General features: G+C 33.0%; 1 protein-coding gene across 10 annotated transcripts in view; it reads right to left on the bottom strand.

The window, feature by feature from the left end:
• Window positions 1-21,506, bottom strand: part of LOC129958567 (uncharacterized) — a 309,649-nt gene that overhangs the window by 138,345 nt on the left and 149,798 nt on the right. For 9 of the 10 annotated variants that reach the window (XM_056071121.1, XM_056071123.1, XM_056071128.1 and 6 more), the window contains 10 exons: window positions 19,307-19,396; window positions 19,140-19,229; window positions 17,510-17,602; window positions 17,137-17,235; window positions 16,453-16,524; window positions 16,290-16,373; window positions 12,946-13,035; window positions 12,730-12,819; window positions 12,559-12,648; window positions 11,598-11,684 (listed from right to left, as the gene is read on the bottom strand). In XM_056071121.1, coding sequence (XP_055927096.1) covers window positions 11,598-11,684; window positions 12,559-12,648; window positions 12,730-12,819; window positions 12,946-13,035; window positions 16,290-16,373; window positions 16,453-16,524; window positions 17,137-17,235; window positions 17,510-17,602; window positions 19,140-19,229; window positions 19,307-19,396 — 885 coding nt within the window. The remainder of the gene's footprint in view (window positions 1-11,597; window positions 11,685-12,558; window positions 12,649-12,729; window positions 12,820-12,945; window positions 13,036-16,289; window positions 16,374-16,452; window positions 16,525-17,136; window positions 17,236-17,509; window positions 17,603-19,139; window positions 19,230-19,306; window positions 19,397-21,506) is intronic. The other variant, XM_056071125.1, reaches the window with a different exon arrangement.

Below are 21,506 nucleotides of genomic sequence, written 5' to 3'. Positions count from 1 at the left end.
TGTGTAATCCATAAGTAGCTATATGTAAAATATCAGTAATTTTCACATGAAAGTTCTTTGATAAGTTTTTTTTTTAATTTTTAATTTACGTTTGTTTTATCCCTACTAATTTTTAAAAATAACTGTATGTAATAAGCGTGATATAGCTTCTTTAAAATTCTCAAACAGTTCTTGAGCACTGGTATGCCTTAAAAAAACTGAATTGCAATATCTTGTGGAAACACTATTGGTTGATTCACACTCATATATTACAATAAGATCCCTGCGGCATTTTTGTGAAACGCGGTTCAAAGCTTCATCAAAGCGCATTACAAATTAATTATTGTTTAAAGAATTCTTAAGAGATTGTTGAAAAAATAGAGCTAAATCGACACAAATAATGTACAACACTTTTATACGACCTAACATACATTTTTTGGCTATTTCAATCTCAGTAAACGTATTTGAAAATATACCCAATATATCGTTGAATGCATTAAAGGACGAATGTGACGTAACAAGTTTTAATCCCCATAAAAGGTTCAGCTTTAAATTATAGTTCTCGAACTAAAAAGTTCGAAATCGGCTCTTTCCGAACATCAAATTCGGCGTTTTCAGACGCCACGTTCTCCCGTGTCAGCTTCTCCTTTATCCTTTTTAGATATAAAATCCGATATCAATGATAACTTTTTTGGACTGCTATGTAGTTTTCTAGGTATTTCTCTCTTGACATGGCTAATAAGTGCCTATTTTCCCATATACTTAAGCTTATTATCTTCTTACAAAGCGTGCAGTACACAGCAAACGGATTTCGCGGAACATCTCTAACCCTTTCAGCAAAATTAGAATTGATATTTTTTCCATCTAATCCGCGTAAAATATGGACTTTGAACAGCTCATTGTTTAAAAAAAATTTCTAACCTACTCTGAACAAGCTTTCAATTTCTCAAATAATAAACAAACCATTCAATAACGAAAGACTAAACACCATAGCAATGCTTCGACAAATTGAAGGATGCTATTCCCAGCAGAGAAATTTATTATATTACATTTTGCATATTAATTATGTAATTATATCGCATATGCTCATTAGCTGCAATATGGGAATCTCATGAAAATAGACCAACTGTCTCTCGAATCGAAACTGGGCGGATCTACTGATATACAGAAAAAACGAGGAGTAAGTAGAAAAGGAGTGAATTTCTGTGATTACATAGTCGCGAATGATGTTGCTTCGTTTATGGAGCTATTGGCTACAATCTTTTATTCTAGCAATATTTAATAGTCATGATTTGTTAGATAAAAAAAACCCAAGGAAATAAGAAATTTAAAATCCAATGTATTTCCCGGTTTTTATGAAAATTTTCAAATTTCCCTGCATTTCCCCTGTTTTTTAGATTAGATTTGTTTTTTATATGATTCTAAAATTTCCTGTATTTTCCCGGTTTTTCCGGTGCCCTGGCAACACTGAATATTCTATAATTTTCGTTATTTGAGAATTAGTTTTTGGAAAAGTTCTGCAATGTAACCATTATCTACAAACTGTATGTTTTGATATATTGAATAACTATGCCATCCGTCAATCAATAGTCGTTTCTTTTACAATATTAGCATCATATCATATTAGAAAAAGAATATAACATGAAAAAATACTAGTTTTCTTTCAGAAGGAAAGTAAGTAACTCAACAAATACAAATTGTTTAGCAATATTTCTTCGGAAACTATGAACCGATTTTTGATGAAAGTTAATTTTTTTCCGCAAGATATTTAAAAAATTTCCAAAGAATGATACAAAATTTAGTTAAACAATGCAAATGATATCTCTGTGGCAAATAAATAAAACGGTTTAAAATTAATATTTTTAAACAATAGGAACAACAACACTAACGATAAAACAGTTTTTCCTAAGAAATAAAAATTCAGTTTTTCGTTAAAGAAAAATTAACTATTTATTTCATCTCATCAAACATACAATAAAACTCTTTTTATGCTTCATAGTATTTGCGAGCAAAATTTGATGAAACTCTATCCAGTAGTTTGAATCTCTATGGCTTTCTTACAAATCCTCAATTTAGTGTAAATAAAACATTAAAACATATAAAAATTTATAAAAATAGTATGCTATATTTGAAAAAATATTCTTAGTTAATATTTCAAAAGTTTAAGAAAGAGATATAAAATAAGGATATTTTCGAAATGGATTTATTGAATACGAATGGAATTTTATAGATGTTCGAAAATATAATATGAAAGCTTTTTTTAAAAAACGACGGTTTCAATACATTCACAGCCTTTTTCAGTATAAACAGGATATTAAAAAGTATAATAACAAAATGAAAAAGTAATATATGCTAGAAAACAGCAAATAACATTTTTAATCAGCAAATTTATAATTTTTTTAAAATTAAAATGTTTTAAACTAAATAGAGTAAAAATAAAACTAAGCTAAAGTAAAATTCTCAGGCTAAAACTGGAAGACTTGTTGAATAACAGATATACCAATTCAAAAAATGCTCAGATTTATTATTTCCAAAACTAATTAAAAAATAATAAATTTGGAAGTGATTTCAGTGAGTGTTATGAAACATTCACAGAAATCACTTCCTTGTGCTTCAAAGCAAATGACAGCAAAATTTGAAAAAAATTTGTTAAGTAATTTGGATTTAAATGCATCAGCTATATAGTACGTTGATGCCTTCTATTTCTTCAGTAAGAAAAGTATATGTTGGAGACTGAACTTCCGACCAACAGAGATGACATAAGATGTCCGTCGAATGAAGAAATAGGCTGATTAAAACCTTTTTACGTTTTCAAAGCCAAATAAGCGTTCACCATTCTTTTTCTATTCCTATAGCATACAAATTATACTTGTATTTCACTTTTACTTATATTGATGCTTCATATTTTTTTTAAAATTTAGTTGAAAAATTATTTAGTGTAAATTTTTATAGCGTACAAACTACACTCATGTCCAATATTAAGGTGTCAAATAGGTTTTTCAAAATCATTCTAAATTGTTACTAAGTCAAATTGACAGAATTTGTATTTTATATATTTTGATAAACGGGTAGCAAATTACAACTTTCGTTTTTAAAAAAAGAAGTTGTTTAGAATTAGATTTTGCCGAACTAATGGAATTAGATCGTTTAAGCATGTGAGATTTTTGCCTGCAATTTTGTGAGAACTCCATTAAAGCAAACAAGTTAAGTCTGTTTGAAGTGAGAATGAGTTCTCATAGATGATACCCTGAGATGGAGAGCCGTTGGTAGTCTTGAAGCGGACCAAACTCAAGCAGACATAGCTCGATGTTTACAAGTGGCACCGAAAATGGTATCCAAGTTGTGGAATCAATTCCAAACGAGTGGTACTGTAACCAGGAAGAGAAGCCAAGACCGCCATAAAGCAAAGCTACACTTGCACAAGATCGCTACTTGGCATTAGGGACACGACGACATAGGCTGACAACGGCTCCCCAGCTTGCTCGTGACTTTGCTGCTGCGGTTAGAATACGAAATTCCAGGTAAGCAGTATATAGACATCTAGCAGAGAGGGCCCTTTACGCCCGGCGTCCAGTCACGTGTGTTCCTTTGACTGCATCCAACAGTAGCCTTCCAATATTGGTTATCTTGTCATCAATTGCACTTCTTACAGATATATTACACTTAACGTAGTATCAACAAATTATTGAAGAATAGATAGTTCCAGAGAGTTTCAATAAATTAAAACAAATATTTTCAATTACTATTTAAAATTATTTAGCAGACTTTCATTATTGATTATATATATATATATATATATATATATATCAATGAAATATCAAAAAGAACGACATAACACGAATTTTTTGTCAAACAAATTACTTGTTTGATATTTATGGTTTTTGTTTTTTTGTTGTTTTTTTTGTAAAATAGCAAGAATTATTTTAAAGTTATCATTGCTCAGTTTAACATTGTTATAATGAGGAGGGAATTTAGTGTATCTACATTCATGCTAAAATAAGTTTCCAGTTTTTTTCTCTCTTAGAAGGTATTTTCGGCGTTTTAGGAAGTTCTCTTTATATTTTCACTATATATCCGTAAATCCGTAATTTTCACCTAATTTCCATAGCGACTACAGAAATTCCATAGTTGTTGAAGGGTATACAACAGGAAAGTCCGATTGTAGTGGAGCCGAACACATCAGTCTTGGACATAACAAGAATGGGGCATATCCTTTTTAGTGATGAGTCGAGATTCAGCACACAGAGTGATTCGCATCGAATCTTCATCTGGAGAGAAGGAGGAACTCGCTATCATCCCTCCTACGTAAAAAAAAAAATCGACAGATTTTTTGGCAAAGGAAGCCTTGTTTGGGGCGGCATAATGTTGGGTAGTCGTATACCATTGCACGTCTTCGAGATAGGTACTCTCCTCAGGAGTACACCTTCTTCAGGTGCGACGGGCTTCACGAACCCTTCCAGAATCTTCTCCCCTAAGCCTGCTGCTGTTTGCTGTTTTTTTCCTTGCCTCGACGGCAAGTCAAGGAGCTCTCCATGAGAAGCTGTCGTCGCCCCGTTTGCTTCTTGCTTCTCATGGATAGCCAAAAACCCCACGTGTTGGCCGTGCGTGGCGACCCATTAGACGGGCGGTGCACTGTGGTCCCCAGTATATCAATTGGCTGGTAGCTAGCCACCTGAGTGGTTAGTTTGCTATTGATCAAGTGAAGAAGTCACTTCTTGAACTTGACGTTAAGTGTAGTCACTATCCCCGGGGTGACTCTCAGCATATAAGTAACGATTCGCACTATGGTAAACGCCGAGGCTAGGAATATCTAGAACCAGTGGCTGTCATCCCTTGTTGGACTCCGAGTTGAGTGGTGCCGTTGGGCCTGAATCCTTATCAATGTTGCGTGGGCGCCAAAACAAAATCTCCCTTTAGTAGGCATCACAAAGAACTCAATCTCAAAAGCAGTTTTCCGCACTTTGACCATTATTTCGTTATTAAACATCTTTCTGAAAAGAATGTTTCATTTAATTCTGTTTCATCATTCCTCCTACAGAAAGCCATTACAACAACCATTGGTGAAGTCGCTTCTATCCGAAAGATACGTTGTCGTGACTTGCTAACCTCATTGTCTCAAGTAATTCACATACGCCAAATTATCATTCGGCAGGATGGACAAATCTTATCCACCAAACATTACAAACATACCTTCCATAGACCAAAAGTACCTGAATTCCTTTATGCAGGATATATAAAACGGCCAATCCGCCAATATATCCCTAATTGTTTATGTGATTTCATTATTTGGAATTTTTGTTTTTCATTTAATTATTTTATATGTATTTGTTATTATTTATATACTTACTCATATAGTACAAATTAATACTGAACATAGAGGGCGCAATATGCTCTAAACCATTTGTATATTTGGAATGTGAGGGAAGCGCATTTAAGCTTTATTATTGTAAACACTTCAACCAGAGAGTTGGTGTGTGTGGTTGTGAAGAGTTCATGGAAAGCCAAGCAGGCACCGCTCACTCTTTTGTTAGGGGAAAAGAATTATTCGTTCGCTCTTTGTTAGTGGCAATTTCTACTTTTAAACGTATATATTATGTGTTTCCTAATATATGTGTTATCATCGTCCATGTGTGTTGTTATACGTGTGTGTGTGCGAAAATAAATTAGAAAAAGACAAAAAAGCATCTTTCCTTCGATTAAACACACACACCCAGCTACACTAATCCTTTAAGATGTTACCAATACCAGCATTTTGGTCACTCCAAAGCTAACTGCCGCGGGTCACCAACTTGCGCACATTGTGATGAAAAAAGCCACGACAACCAGCAGTGCTCCGCAGAGGAAAAATGCATGACCAACGAAGGGAATCATGCATCATTTTCTCGGTACTGTGAACGGTGGAAAGTTGAAAGAAAAATTACCTCTATTAAATTTAAAGAAGACATTACCTATCTCGAGGTTAGAAGAAATGTTCTAAATCAGACACCAAAACCTGAATTGAGCTATGCTTCTGCAGCTAAAACAACCTTCTGTGCAAATTGTTCCTGCACAAATTGTGCAAAATGTGCCCCCAATACAAAAGTAATGAAAAGTCATCCGATTCTGAAATTGAAAATGAAATAAACACCACTCCTGAAACTAGTAAACCAGCCACACTTAAAACTAATTCAAATTCTCAAAGATCCCGCAAACTAAAGCTTTCGAAACGAGGAATCTCACCAAAAGATGTCGATTTTTTCAACTTTACCTGATATCACAAAATTCTTTCGCTTTTGGACTTGCAACGCAAGGCAATGTTCATAAGAACTGAGCGCCCATTTTTGGCGTACCTAAAAGTCCTAATTTCATTTCCTTTCATCCGTCTGACGAGAAGGATAAGTTACAAATGAGTTGCGATTTTTTTCCAACTCTTGATAACACTCGCACCAACATTCTTGATACTTCTGTTTCTTAATGGGTAATTTCGTTTCCTGGAACAGTTGTGGTCTTCGGTCCAAATTTGTTGGTATTGAGCATATTATTAACCAGCTCCATCCCGCTAATTTACTTTTCAGGAAATTTTCCTTAAACATGACATTCCTATGAAAATCGGTGGCTATAACTGTACTCAGAAAGATGCTAATATTGGAAATAATTCCGATGGTGTTTGCATCTTAACTTCCAATCTTTACCCGAGTTCTCATTTAAATTTACACACTTCTTTACAAGCTGTGGCTGTTCAAGCCCACATACAGACTCTTGCCACAGTTTGCAATATTTATTTGTCTCCACATGATATCTTTAACCAAAATGAACTTAATAATTTATTGGACCAACTACCCAAACCTTTCTTACTACTTGGCGATGTTAATGCTCATAATGCTCTGTGCGATTCGGAAAATACAAATTCTCGTGAGCGACAGATTGAACAGTTTATCTCCGATAACTCTCTTGTATATTTAATCATGACGAGAAAACCTATTTTCACGAACCCACACGTACATTTCAGTCTTGATCTGGCTATTTGCTATTCTCAACTCTTTCCGTTGCTCAGTTTTACAGTTGGAAGTGATCTCTATGATAGTGATCACTTCCCCTTAGTGGTCTCTTAAGCTAATAGAGACTGTGTGACTTCTTGTCTCCCGCGTTTCCTATTCCAGCGGGCAAATAGAACTTCTTTTGCAACACGCAGTAATTTCAGAGAATATGATCAGAACGACTGATATTACAGAGGCAGTACAAAATGTAGTTGATTGCTTAATTGACGTTGCGAACTATACTAACTACAAAAACTCCCCACTACTAAAGAAATTCCTGAGACTGTGGTGGAATGAAGCTTGCCGAGAACAACAAAAAAAGTGATGAAATAATTTCTGCAGATATCCCACAACAGAGAATCTAAGTAATTTTAAACGTGCCAAAGCTAATGCTCGTCGTATCCGTTGGCAAAGTCAGAGAGAGTCTTGGGTTAATTTCATCTCATCAATCACAAAGTTTACTTCTACGAAACTACTCTAGTAGAAGATTAAAGCAGCTAATGGAATTTACAAAGAATTCTCTATTCCTGTTCTGAATATAGAAAACGGATTGGTATCTTCTCCTTTAGAAGTCGAGCTGCTAATTCGCATAAGCCTTCGTTTGTAACAATTAAGAAACGTGCAGAACGTAAATCTTTGTGTTTTTTCACTCAAAAATCCCTTCCTTACAATACAGAATTTAGGATGCAAAACTACTAACAGCTTTATTGAAGGCTTGTGATACCAGCCCTTGTCTTGATGGAATCACATATAACATGTTTCACCCTTTGTCTACCACTTCTCTTTCCAATCTGTTATTTTTATTTAACCGCATTAAGATTGAACAGAAGTTTTCTTCACAATGGCATGAAGCTATTGTGATTCCAATCCTGATACACAGCAAAGACCCCTCTAACTCTCTGCACAACAGACCTTTTGCCCTCACAAGGTGTCTATGTAAGACGCTTGAGCGCATGGTTAATGCCTGTTTTATATTTGAATTGGAGCAAAAAGCATGTATAACGCTGCTACAGAGTGGTTTTCGCAGAGGACGATCGGCTTTTGATAATATTGTCCTACTCAAAACTCGAATTGGTGGTTTGGTATTGTCTTTACACTTGCAAATTTTGGCTTTAAAGGAAACTTTCCCATGTTTTTAAAACCCTTTTTATCATTGCGCACATTTCGTGTCCGGGTTGGTAATTTATATTCTAATCCTTTTATTCAGGGAGTTCCACAGGGAAGCATCCTCAGGGTCACACTTTTTACTGCCCATTTTAGTCAGTTACATAACGTTTTACCTCCATCTATCAAGGCACATTATATGTGGATGACCTTCAGATATCTTGCCAGGGGAGCAATATGCGCTTAATAGAGCGCCAATTGCAAGTTGCAGTTAACAAACTGGTAGGTTGGTGTAATCAAAACAGGAATGCGATTTCTACTGAAAAAAGTCGATGTGTTTACTTTTGCAGGAAACGTGGCATCCATTTGGATCCTATAATTCATATTCAAAATGCTGCAATACCTATGGTTAAAGAAATAAAATTTTTGGGAATGATATTTGATGGTAAGCTCACCTTCCTTCCACATCTCTTACATCTGCAGAAGAAGTGTGACAGGTCATTGAATATTCTGAAGGTACTTTCAAGAACCTCATGGAGCAGACTGCACATCTTTGCTTCGAATCTACGAAGCATTTATTCTATCACGCATAGATTATGGATGTATGGTTCTGCAAGATTTTCCGTTTAACGAAGACTGGATACCATACACCACTCTGCCGTAAGAATTTGTTCAGGAGCATTTCGGATCTAACCAGTGGGGAGCCTTTATGTTGTCAACCATCATCTACCATAAAATGTAAGGTGCCAAAAAATTATTATACAATACTATGTTTGAATTGCCGAAACATCCCTATGCACTCTTTATTACTTCCTGCCCGCCTTCGGAGATTTGGCTCGAATTTCTCACGTTCTTCCATTTTGTGAGAGAGTTAAATTACTCCTCAATGATTCGGAACTCAGTGATATGAGTATTCAGGCACTTGATTTATTTTCATTTCCTCCTTGGGATATTCCTCAGTTTTTCTTTATAAATCCTTTTCATTGGATTCAAAAGTCGACAACAGCCCTTGTTATTTTTCAAAAAATTTTTTAGTTCTCACCGCTGTCAATATTCAACGTACCTGCCTATTTTTACAGATGGTTCCAAAACGGATGATCATGCTTGTTGTGGTATTGTTTTTCACACGGGAATACTCAGTTACAGTCTGTACACATCTTTTTCAGTTTTATCTACTGAGTTGGTGACAATTTTTTATTGCCCTACAGAAAATTTCTCTCTGCTCCGAACATAAATTTTGTATTTATACCGACAGCATAAGTTCCTTAGAAACACTTTCCCATTTTCACATTCGAATTCATCCCATTTCCTTGGGAATCTTGTGTCTTTTAAGAACTCTTTAAAACAGAGACTATGAAATATTATTCTGCTGAATTGCAGGTCATGCATGTATAGTTGGAAATGAACTGGCGGAAAATGCTGCAAAAACAGCGACATTATTCATGCAACGTGAAATACCATTCTCCGATGCGAGGAACTCTTTTGTGAGATATATTTATTCGCTATGGCAACAATCATTGAATCAACAGGTAAAAAATAAATTACATTGCCTAAAACCCACAATCATATCATGGCCTTGTCTTCCAATGCATGAGCTCCATGTCAAATTGACTAGACTTCGCATTGGTCATACTCGCTTAACACACAATATCTTTTTCCCGGCGATCGAGCTCCTTTCTATTCGAAATGTTAGGGGATCTTAACGATTCGTCATATTTTTATTGAATGTCCTAATTTTAATCTTCATCGTTCACATTTTTTTTAACTCCTCATTACTGGACATGCGAACGCCATTGGGGAAAAATCCTCACAACAATAATTTTAAATTTTTAAAAGAATTCGATTTTACCATTTTATTTAAAACTTCATATTTGCCTGACGCGTCATTGAATTTTTTCAGAGTTTTATCATATACATGCATCTTTTATTTTATTGAACACTCTTTGAATTTTTATAATTTTTTTGCTTATTGACCATATGTATAGCGCAGTATGGCCTTTTCTGGCTCTTGTGTCATTAAAACCAACAATCCAATCCAATCCAATCGAGGCGGATACATTCACCGCAAATAACTATAGAGGTGAGGTTCTCGAAGCCTATTCAAGGTTGTTTGGAGTGCTATTGCCCCGGACTTTATTTTTATGGGCGATAATACGCGCCCACACAGAGCTCAGGTTGTTGAAGAAGAGAGTACACATATTCGCCATATGTGCTGTGTGTCGTATATTCTGTGCACATATTCGTCGTATGTGAACAGAATAAGCCCCTCCCAAGTTCCACCATGAGTTAAAAGCTAGGCTTTTGGAAGAATGGGCTTTGTTGCTACAAACATTTATAGATACCTTCATAAAAAAGTATGAGATCGTTTTGAGGTTTGTAGAGCACTGGACGGTGGCCACACTCCATATTAGACAGACTTTTCCCAAGCTAATTGCTTTATCACTAATTCATAATACTTTTTGATATAGCGTTTCTTAATTCACAGTTAAAATCTTTTCCATATTGTTATGCTGCTATATTCTTTCTCCCATTGCAGTATCTCTCTGTGCCAAATTTCGTCATCAGCTTTGACAGATTTTATGCTTGAGAAATTAATTTTGGGCATGAGTGCATTTACACGTTTCACCTTTATCTCATTGTTATTGGGTCTTTGCACTTTATCAGAAAACATGAACTGTGCATATACAGCTAAAATACAGATTTTTAATCAATAAAATATTAATTATTTAATTAATTGTTAAACTTTTAATAAAACTTTCTTAAGCTTCATTGTATTTTTCAACATAATTTTAAAAAGTCGATTCAATAGTTCGAATTTCTATACAGTACAAAAAAAAAAGTTGATTTCAGTTTAATTTATATGGATAAGATTATTTTGGTACCCGCCCAATGTAATTTTAAAGGCTTTACTTTATGTAAACACATCAAGTAAATAGAAGTCTTGGCCAGTCTCATTTGAAAAGTCTAAACCTTTAAGTCCCGAGTTCTTTTATACTATCAAATACATAAAGAAAATAAAAATTAGTATCACGCGAGCAATGACCAGAAAGTTAACAGGATAATTAGTAATCAAATATAATATATTAAAAACACGTTAAGTTCAAAAGCAAGAAAGTGAGTACTTTTCTCTCAATCCAGTGTAAGAAATATTATGTTTAAATATAAGTGTTTAAACTTTCCTCGAAAGACCTAACAAAAAAAGGAAAGATAGATAGAATCATGCTTCTATATTGGAGAAGTAAGGCTTTTTTTTTTTTTTTTTTGTCTTACTTCCGCTGATCCAAGTCTGTAAAAGGCAAGAACATTAATTTTTTTTTTCATCAGGACCATAATTTTATAAAGAGTTCTTTGCTTTTGTCACGATTTCCTAGATACTGATTTATTTGCAAAATCGTTAGATGTTAATTCAAGTTTTTCGAGGACATCCTGCGTTTAAAAAAATATTAACTAATTAAACACATTCATATTAAAATTTAAATTAGGATTTTATAGACTAACCTTATTATTTGATCGCTTTTTGGGTTCGTTTGATCTTGATTTATCTGTAGAATCATCTAGCAATAATTCAGACCTTCCAGTTAAATTCTAAAAAACCCATAATAATACATAGATTATTATACTGCATGTAAAAATTTTAATGGCAGCTATGAATTTTGTGATTTTTCATAAATCTGAAATCAAAAGACATAGAAATTGTGCTTTTATGTTAAGTTAAAATTTTAATAAAAAAACTATGGCAGCATTTTATAATGAAAATAAAATAATTCTTAAGAAACAAAATCGTTCTTAGAAAATATTAGGTTATCCCTAAAAATCTAAAGTATTAATATTATTATTGATTACTGTCATTAAAAATTACTGAAGTATGCATCATTTTTTAATGAAGTATTTGTTACTTCTATAATGCAAATAAATTAATTGAATTTATTAAAGGGCATATTCAAGATTAGATCTTACCAAGGAAATAAATAACTAATGCAATTTTGATAAATATCATGTTTCCTGCAGATACTCTTGTTGCAGTAGTTTTATACATATTTTGTCATTCAGTACTTCTTAAATGGGTAGAAGGTACAAATTTTGCATTTGATTTTTTTCTCGAGTCCATCTTGCATAAAAAAATATATTTAGGATAATAATAAAATGCAAGAAAAGTGTAAAATACTATCACTGGTCGCTTATGGTATTATGAAAATTTCTGTACTGTAAACATTTAACTGTTAGACAAAAATTACAATAAATCTCACAACAATATAAAGTGTACTGCTGTGCTTACGTTAAAGTTTTTATACGCATTGTAAATGCATTAAAACTCACATCAGTGTTATTTCTATCCAAACAAATTCTAGAATTGCCTGAGTTTGCTCCAGATTTTTCAAATACTTTCTAAACTAAAATAATAAATAATTTTATATACACATTAAAAATAAAATCAATCAGTTGGAGTTACCCATAATACCTTATTCTTTGTTCGTTTCTGTTTTGATTCCAATGGTCTTGCTTTATTTCCATAATCATTTGGTGGCAATTTATATTTTTGGGAAACATTCTGGATTAAAAAAAATTAAATAAATAAAACTGTATTCACAATAATTTTACAATGTCAACACACTAATATCATCTATTGTACCTTATTTTCCTTTCGTTTCTGGCTTGATTTTCCAGATTTTGATTTATTTATCGAATCGCAAGGTGGTGTATACAATTTCCCATATATATCCTACATTTGCAAAACAATAAACACATTAAAAATATATATTATCATGAAATTCAAATTTAAAATCCTGTAATATTTTAATTTCCTTGTGGAAATTTCACATCTACGTGAAAGTTTTATCCTTGTTACCTTCTTCTTTTTCCGTTGTTGACTTAAATTTCTGGATCTTGATTTACTAGTAGATTCTTCTAGTGTTGATTGAAAATTTCCAGAAATTTCCTATAACAAAATGATTATACATAAATAAAACAATTTATACATTACCAATTAATTCCATACTAAGATATTACCTGTGCTAACTTATTCTCTGTTTCTTTCTGATTTGATTCTATGAATATTAATTTATTTGCAAATTCCTCTGGTATAGAAAAACATATCCTACAAGCATTCTATTGGGTGAGTGCAAAAGTTCTACCCGTTTTTGGATATGTAAATTTGCAATGGAATTGACATCACACATGACATTGTAACGACGCAAATCTTCTGCCAATCAAACATGTAGATGCCTCACATATAAATGCATCGTGTCTCACAAAGTTAAAAATGCCAACAAAAAAAAAATCTCAGGTGTAATATAGAAAGCGAGAAGGAACATATAAGACATTGTTTGTTAAACGAGTTCGATAAAAAGAGTATGGCAGCTGTAGCTTGTCGCAATGTTTGTCAAGTTTGTGGGAAGATGCAATAGACGAAAGCACATATCGTCGATGGTTTCGTAAATCAAGGAAAGGTCAGTCAAGGAGTGGACGTCCATCACATTTGGAGAAGACGATATTGACCACGCCATAAGGAGCAACCCGAACTCAACCATGCAATAATTAGTGGAGACTTTCAACGTACATCAGACAACGGTCGAGAGACGGCTAGTTAAGTTGGGTTTTACGAGAAAGTTGGATCGTTGTGTTCCACATAACCTAACAGTTAATCAACGGGATGGCCGAATCGTCACCTTTGTTTTCTGGTTTTCCCGGTACAAAAACAATCTGTGCTTGACACAAAGTTTGGCAGGTGATGAGAAAAGGGTTATGTACCATAACGTAGAGAGTCGTAGGACTCTGTGTCGCACTTCTGATCCGCCTGCATCGACTTCGAAAGCTGAACTTCATCCCATGAAGGTGTCATTGAGTGTGTGTGGGATGTGCAGGGAATAATTCACTGGGAGGTCCTACCACTCAGCCAAACCATCAATGTTGTCTTCTACTGTCTGTAGTAAGACAAGCTGTCTTCAAATTTGGTAGCAAAGCGGCCAGGTTTCATCAATCGTCGCGGTGTTATCCTTCATAATGATAACGCCAGGCCACATGCTATTGTCATCACTCGCCAAAAGTTACTGGGCTTTGGTTGGGAGGTTTCATCCCACCCATCCTATTCTCCTAACTTGGCACCAAATGACTATCACCTATTTCGTGCGTTGAACAATTCTTTCAGTCAGAAAATCTTTGATGATCTTGATGCTGTGAAAACTGCCATCCAAGACTTTTTTTAACTCGAAACCACAGGAATTTTACCGCCGTGGGATTCATCTCCTAACAGAAAGGTGGCAAGATAGATAGCAATGGGGATTATGCTCAAATAATAGGTACTGTTCATTTTGCGTTTATTTGCTCTTCTTTATGGGTAATAAAAACGGGCAGAACTTTTGCACTCACTCAATATATTAAAAAAATCAATAAATGTATGTATATATTAACAATAAAATAATTTAAGAATTCTTGAATTTTTCTGTTGCCATAAACAACATAAAAATTTTAATTCCTGCATTTTTAACTAAACTTTTTGGCTGAGTTTGAATATTCGAGATATGTGGATTACTCATGGATAAATAAATATATAAAATTACACTCTTGTCCATAAATTAAAGCTAATTCAGTATCACACAGAAATCGAACTCCAAAGCAAAAATTTCATCTGCAGAATTATCACACACATCTTCAAGAATAATCTGCAAATTGCAGAATGCCACTAGATAACACCGATAGTATGTCACAATGATGAAAGTGTAGGAGTGGAGTATATAAGGAATGGTGGCTACAAAGTAAAATTATTCACAAGCGTTCTGTAAGAAACTCATTGCTATAACCGAATAGTCATGACACAAAGGATGCACGTGCATGATATTTTACTTGGTAAAATTATCGGCCTTTTGAAATGTGGGCGTACGTACTGAAATGGAAGTATCCGAGGAACTTCCAACTGCCCAAAATGTCAACTCTAGGCTTTGGCAACGATTCCAAGATGATGGAAATGTTATTAGACGTTAGAGTATAGGTCACCCCCAAGTTATAATATCAAACGACGACCGGTATTTGGTAGTAACTGTCAAAAGAAGCAGACGGAATACAGCATCAGACCTGTCTCGTCAGCTATCTTCAGCCATGGGTACGACAGTTTCAAGGTAAATTGTGTACAGAAGTTAGGGACATGTTCCTATATGTTCATCCTATATATAGGGACATCCTATATGTTCATCCTATATATAGGAACATCCTATATGTTCGCAAGCCTGTCATATGTGTTCCACTGATGGAAACTCACTGTTGCATGTTCACTACTCCAGCGGTCAGCTTGAAGTAGAGGATATGCAATGTGGAAATCATCATAGCGGGCTTGTCGGATATTTCCGAAGAGTCCAGGTTTAGCTTGCAGTCTAATTCACGTCGGACTTTCATATGGACTATGCCAGACATTCGTTGCCACCAAGAGAACATTATTGAACGAAAGCGTTACGGTGGTGAAGGAGTGAACCTTTCGGGTGGAAATATACTGAGCTCCAGAACAGATCTGTATGCTCAAATCGGAACCATGATAAGCCAAATTTATAGAGACATCATTCTGGAATATGAACGTTTCTTTACGGGTGTCATGGGCGTAGAATTAGTATTTATGGACGACAAGCCAATCCTCACGTTCCGTACAAACATCGTAAAAGAAAGCCTTCAATCGGAGGATATTACCCGTATGTAATGGCCAGCATTCTTACCTGACTTGAATCCGATACAGCATACGTGGTACACGCTTGGTAGACGAGTTGCAGTCCGTTAACCACCTCCTACACGCGTACTGAAACTTCAGCGAGCAGTGTTTCTTAAGTGGATTAATCTTCCCCAAGATCAGCACGATAATTTGATAATCAGCATGTCCAGGTGTTTATCGGACTGTATTTCCTCGTCTGGGAGACATACAATGTGTTAATCATCATACCAACCATGCAAAGTTAAGTTTTTGTAAGGGAGATTTTTTTTTTTTTTTTTGTAATTGTTCCAGGGAAAAACTAATAATTTTTATGAATGGCATCATACATGCACTATCTTTTTTTTTTTTTTGTTCTTTATCTTTTGTTTTTTAAATGGGCTTGATGAATATGTCACCTCTGTTTTTGTTCTGAGCCTTTATTTGCCAGAGCTGGCATTATTTTTCATTTATGGACGTACTGCATATACAAATTAAAAAACATATTGACATATGAATATCACCTTATGCATCTCTGGATCGTATTCCACAGGTCCTTCTTCAGTTGTAGGATCATCTGGTAATGGTCCAAGCCTTTCAGATATATCCTGCATTTGAAAACCAATTAAGTAATAAATCATATGTCAACTAGAGATAAAAACCATAAGTAACTGATAATTATATTACCTTTTTTTGTTTTTCACGTAAAACAACAGGTTCAATCAAAGGATATTTCTTTAAATATTCCAGAATTGCAGCCTGTATTACAAAAAAAACAAAATAAATCTGTGTACACACTGGAAATAATTTGTGAAGTTTCTTCTATTATTAAGCTGAAGTTTCTTCAAAGCACAACATGAACCATAAACATCGATTTATGAGGCATCCTCCAACATGCATTTTTAAAAATATGTTTAAATAAATACGTTTCTTTTTTAACTTCGCATGTTATGAGTAATAATTTCCTTTTTCATAAAATTTAATTTTCAATTAAATTTATATGAAGGATACCGAAAAGTATGACAGTAGAAGAAAACACAAGAAGCATATCTTATAAATGAGACAAATTAAGAGAAAATCAAGTTTATCCAATTTTTCACATTATCAAATATAGAGAGCAGAAATCTTGAAAATATATAAGATGCATACATTTTCTAAATTTCAAAAATTGCAAATATTAAAAAATAAAGAAAGAATAAAAAAAATCTAAATCCTTATGGCATTAGAATTTCAAGATACATTAATCTCCTGCTTTTGATTCTTTCTTGGCAGAGACTCAAATTTTCTAAAAATATCCTACATTCATATAAAAAAATCATAAATAATATTACAATATCATTAAAGTCAATAAATAATAGAAACCTATTTAACCTGTATTCTCCCAGAAATTGATTGTTTTCGCCCAGATTTCTTTGATGTTGATTTATTGGCCAAATCGTCTGATGGTAAATCAAATTTTCCAGAAACATCCTGAATTTGAAAAATAAATAAATAAAATAATATGCAGATTAAAATTCGTATCCAATATTTTCATATTACATATTATTTGTCAAAAATACATGCACTAAAAGAATTAAATAATAAGACAAATCTAAGGTTATTTTTTAAATTCTAGACGAAAAGTCTAATATAAAATAGTATCAACATCAAAAAGAATAACTCATATATAATGTTTCATACAAACAATTCAACTTTTAAATGAAAATTGAAAACTGGAATGAACATGTTTTCAAATTCTAGATACCTTAATTTCCTTTTGGTTTCGACCAGCATCCTCATTGGTGCTTAGTTTATCTGTAGAATCCCTTTGTGTTAATTCGATTTTACCGGAGATTTCCTATATTCAAAAATTAATAAGCAAATGAATAGATAAATATATTTACGTGTTAAAATCCCATAATATTTTCTAACAATTGTATACAATACCAGATACCATTAAAAACAGATATGAAAAGTAGTAGAAAATCATTTCAAGTTCTAATTATTTTATCAGACGACCAAAAAAGTATGTCGTTTTCGTGAAACTACAAAGTTTAAGAATGCTACATGCAACACACAATAAATGGTCCTAAAATTCCAACAATATGTTAATCAAGATTTAATGTAGTCTCACCTTATACAAAGAGAAGTGGAAAGGTTATCTCTAAACAATAAAAAAAAAGTGATTGGTAGATTAGCACACCAAATTCTATATTTCGTGCTTGTATGTTGTATGAGTTTAAACTTGGAACAAATACTGCGCAAACGGCTCAAAAAATATGCAAGGCTTCCGGAGAAGGTTCTATCAGCACTGGTATCACCCAAAGGTGGTTTAGAAAATTTTCTTCCAGCGATGATTATCGATATGTGCCATGAGAAGGGCGGCTATATGTCATTAAATGATGATGAATTACAGGTTGCAATCGAAGATTCCACTCCAACTTGTATGATGTTAGCACAAAGGTTCTTCGTAAGTGATGAAACCGTGATTTGGATACTTTTGGGAAAGTTTACAAGTTCACCAAATAAATACCTCATCAATAGACAGCTGATGACTTTTTTAAAATTTTTTTTATTTTTATTTTTACCAAAAACATGACATAGAAATTTTATTCTATAAGTTCCTCATATCTCCATCATCAACATGTACAAAATTGAGGATCCCACAAATAAGATTCTGTCTTTAACTATACACTTGTCTCAACCATCTGATGGTTAATAACTGCCACTCCCGTAGATCCTTCCATCAATAGAATAGACAGTACACACGGGCCAGGAGCGCTAACTCACAAATACTAGGCGCTTACTTTATATATTTATTGGACAGTCAAATATTAAGTAAATGTTACATTTATGCTTCCACACATTAGAGTATTATATTCTGTATTCCAATTCATACATAATACTATACTGATGTTAAAAAGGGTAGAATATACTATTTTGTAACTGTACGATTGACACAACTCTTATTGCTTTTTTAACATATAATGGTCTGTAAAATGAAAGTCGGGCTTTGAATTTGTAGATAACTCTCATAATTTTTAACAACAATTAAATAAAAATGCTAATTCCTAAAGAGTGAACTTTCTAATGGCATCCATATTAAAACAATAGCTTAAAACATAATATTTCTACTCCCTCAAACAATGCTAAAAATGTATTCGTTAAAAAAGAAGTGTAAAACATAACAGTAATTTTTTTTTTATATAAAACTTCCAAATACTTTATTGTCTTTTTCTTTTTCACTTGATTCTCTGGATTCAGATTTATTTACAGGACTTTCTGGAGTTGATTCTAACTTTTTAGAAATATTCTGCATTTGAAAAACTAAATATCTAAATAAATGAGATTAAAATTACTACATCACTTCTAGATAGAACCATTATCAATATTACCTTCTTCTCTGCTAGTTTTTCATCAATTGTTTTAGCATTTGATTTGATTGCAGAATCACTTACTGTTGATTCAAATTTTCCAGAAATTTCCTAAATTTAAAAAAAAAGGATAAGTAAATAAACTTAAATAAAAAGCATATCTATGCAGAAGTTTTATCTGTTATTACCTTATTCTCTGCTCGTTTTTGACTTAAATCTTTGGATCTTGATTTATGTGTAAAATCTTCAGATGCTGATTGAAATTTTCTAGAAATTTTCTGCAATAAAAAAAGTGTATAAATAAATAAAATAGGGTGAGTAAAGAAATTTCGTCTAGCAAAAAAAAGTACTTTATAAGCAACTTTAGTAAGAAAAAATGAGCCAGTATTAACATAGTAGCATTGATTACAGAGCTAAGTGCTAACAGAAATTCACGAAGTTCCCTAGGAAGTATCCTATTTTATACAAACATAAACAAAAAATACTATCAATAATTATTGGATATTTCTCAAAAACCCTTAAGCCATTTAAAATTTTTTTTTCTTCAAATTTCTGACGAAACTTTCTCTGCATTTCTAAAATTACTTTATTACACTAGAGTTCAGCTGTATTAGAAAAAGATACTACTCTACTACTTCATTAATATTTCATTTCTTTGGAAAAAAAAGCCAAGAACATAAGTAAACTTAACTAGGATATAAAAATCATACAAATTTTAATAATTATATAATACAAAATTCTATGTTCAGTCTTTTCGCTTAGGCAGCCAAACGTTCACCAGCAATCTATATATTTAGAATAATGCACAAACCAAAAACCAAACTCCCAACTACAACCACTGCTGTGATTTTGCCGATTTTTATTTCATGTCAGAGCTCATGTCCTCTAGATATATCATCAAGGGTCCAGATATGATACAGGCTAGCTGATACAAGAAAAAAAAAAGCTGAACTTCAGAAATAATGAATCTAGCCAAACAAACACTCAGAAGTAAAATAAGTAAATTTATACTAAAGTAACTGAGATATTAAAAAAATAGTATAATTAATATTTAAAAGAAATTTAATGGATGAAAACGAAATGTTTCACTTAAAAAAATGTTAAAATAAAAACTATGGAAATAATGACACAAAAAAAAACTAAACAAAGATGCATTTCACTAAGAAAATATGGTCCAGCAAAAATTTTACACATCATCTATAACTTTCTTATTCATTATTCAAGTCAAAAGTTCAAACTTCTCATATGCATCTACCTATTGTTTTTCTCTCGTTTCAATTTTTTTTATCATTATTTTCTTTCTTAGATGGGGTTTGAGCTTTATCCCCCCCCCCCATTGTTTTGTCTTTGCTAACAAGTTTCTTCTGGTAACAGTTTTTCAATGATTTTAAATTTTTGTAAAAGATACTATCAATAGCATCACACAAAAAACTCCCTAAAATATTTAAAAGCAGCCTGTTCTTAGCTCATCATTTTGTATTTTAAATCTGCATTGTAGAATGTGGTTCAGTATTCAGTCTTTTTTATCTTTTATCTATTAGATCTGACATAATCTTGAATGTGCTTTCAAAATAACGACCATAAAAACAATTCAATAAAGAATTTATCATCTTACTGAGATTATTACATTTTTCAGTAGGGAGTAATTTGGAACATCAAATGCCTAGGAGGATTAGTTTACTTGATCAGCATCAGGAGATGGCAGTTTTAAATTAACTTAATACTGGTGAATTTCAAATGGATAAGTCTCTGTATGCTCAGTGCTTATCAGAAGATTTCTTATAAAAAATGGCAACTTCTGTAACCTCTGAAATGTACTCTTATTCCCTCTAGCAGATTACTTTATCCTTAAGTGCACCATTCCTATTGAATTAAATAATTGAATTGAAACCGCCAAACTACCACATGCAATGTTTAACTAAATTTTGCATCATATTTTTAAAATTCTGATGCAAAATTTAGTTAAGCATGACAACAATTAACATTTCGGCGAATCATTTTGTCGGTGTCTGTAATTTTTTCGAAAAAGTTATGAGCTCTAAAAATCGTAAGGCGTAAATGAATGATATTCTCATTTTATTTAAAATTATTATCATCTGAGATAATAGTATTTTTTCTCATAAATATGTGTGTATATATATGTGGGCGGTATATTTAAAAACTGCGTTGGTATAGTATGAAGTGGTATTATTACTTTCTCGTAAACGTTTACACAGAGAATAGATAAAAATCGTCAAAAGATTCGAACTCCAGATTTTCACGAATCTACGTTTTAGACTTCCCTGAGCCTGAAAAACATATTTTTGTCTATCTATGAAGACGATAACTTAAAAAATCTCTGAGCTAGACGGATGAAATTCGGCAAATGTGGAGTGTAGAAGACTTCTG

This window comes from Argiope bruennichi, chromosome X1 (assembly GCF_947563725.1).
Source record: "Argiope bruennichi chromosome X1, qqArgBrue1.1, whole genome shotgun sequence".
NCBI classification, from domain to species: Eukaryota; Metazoa; Arthropoda; class Arachnida; order Araneae; family Araneidae; genus Argiope; species Argiope bruennichi.
The sequence above is the reverse complement of the archived record's forward strand: the minus strand, read 5'-3'. Positions and strand labels throughout refer to the sequence as shown.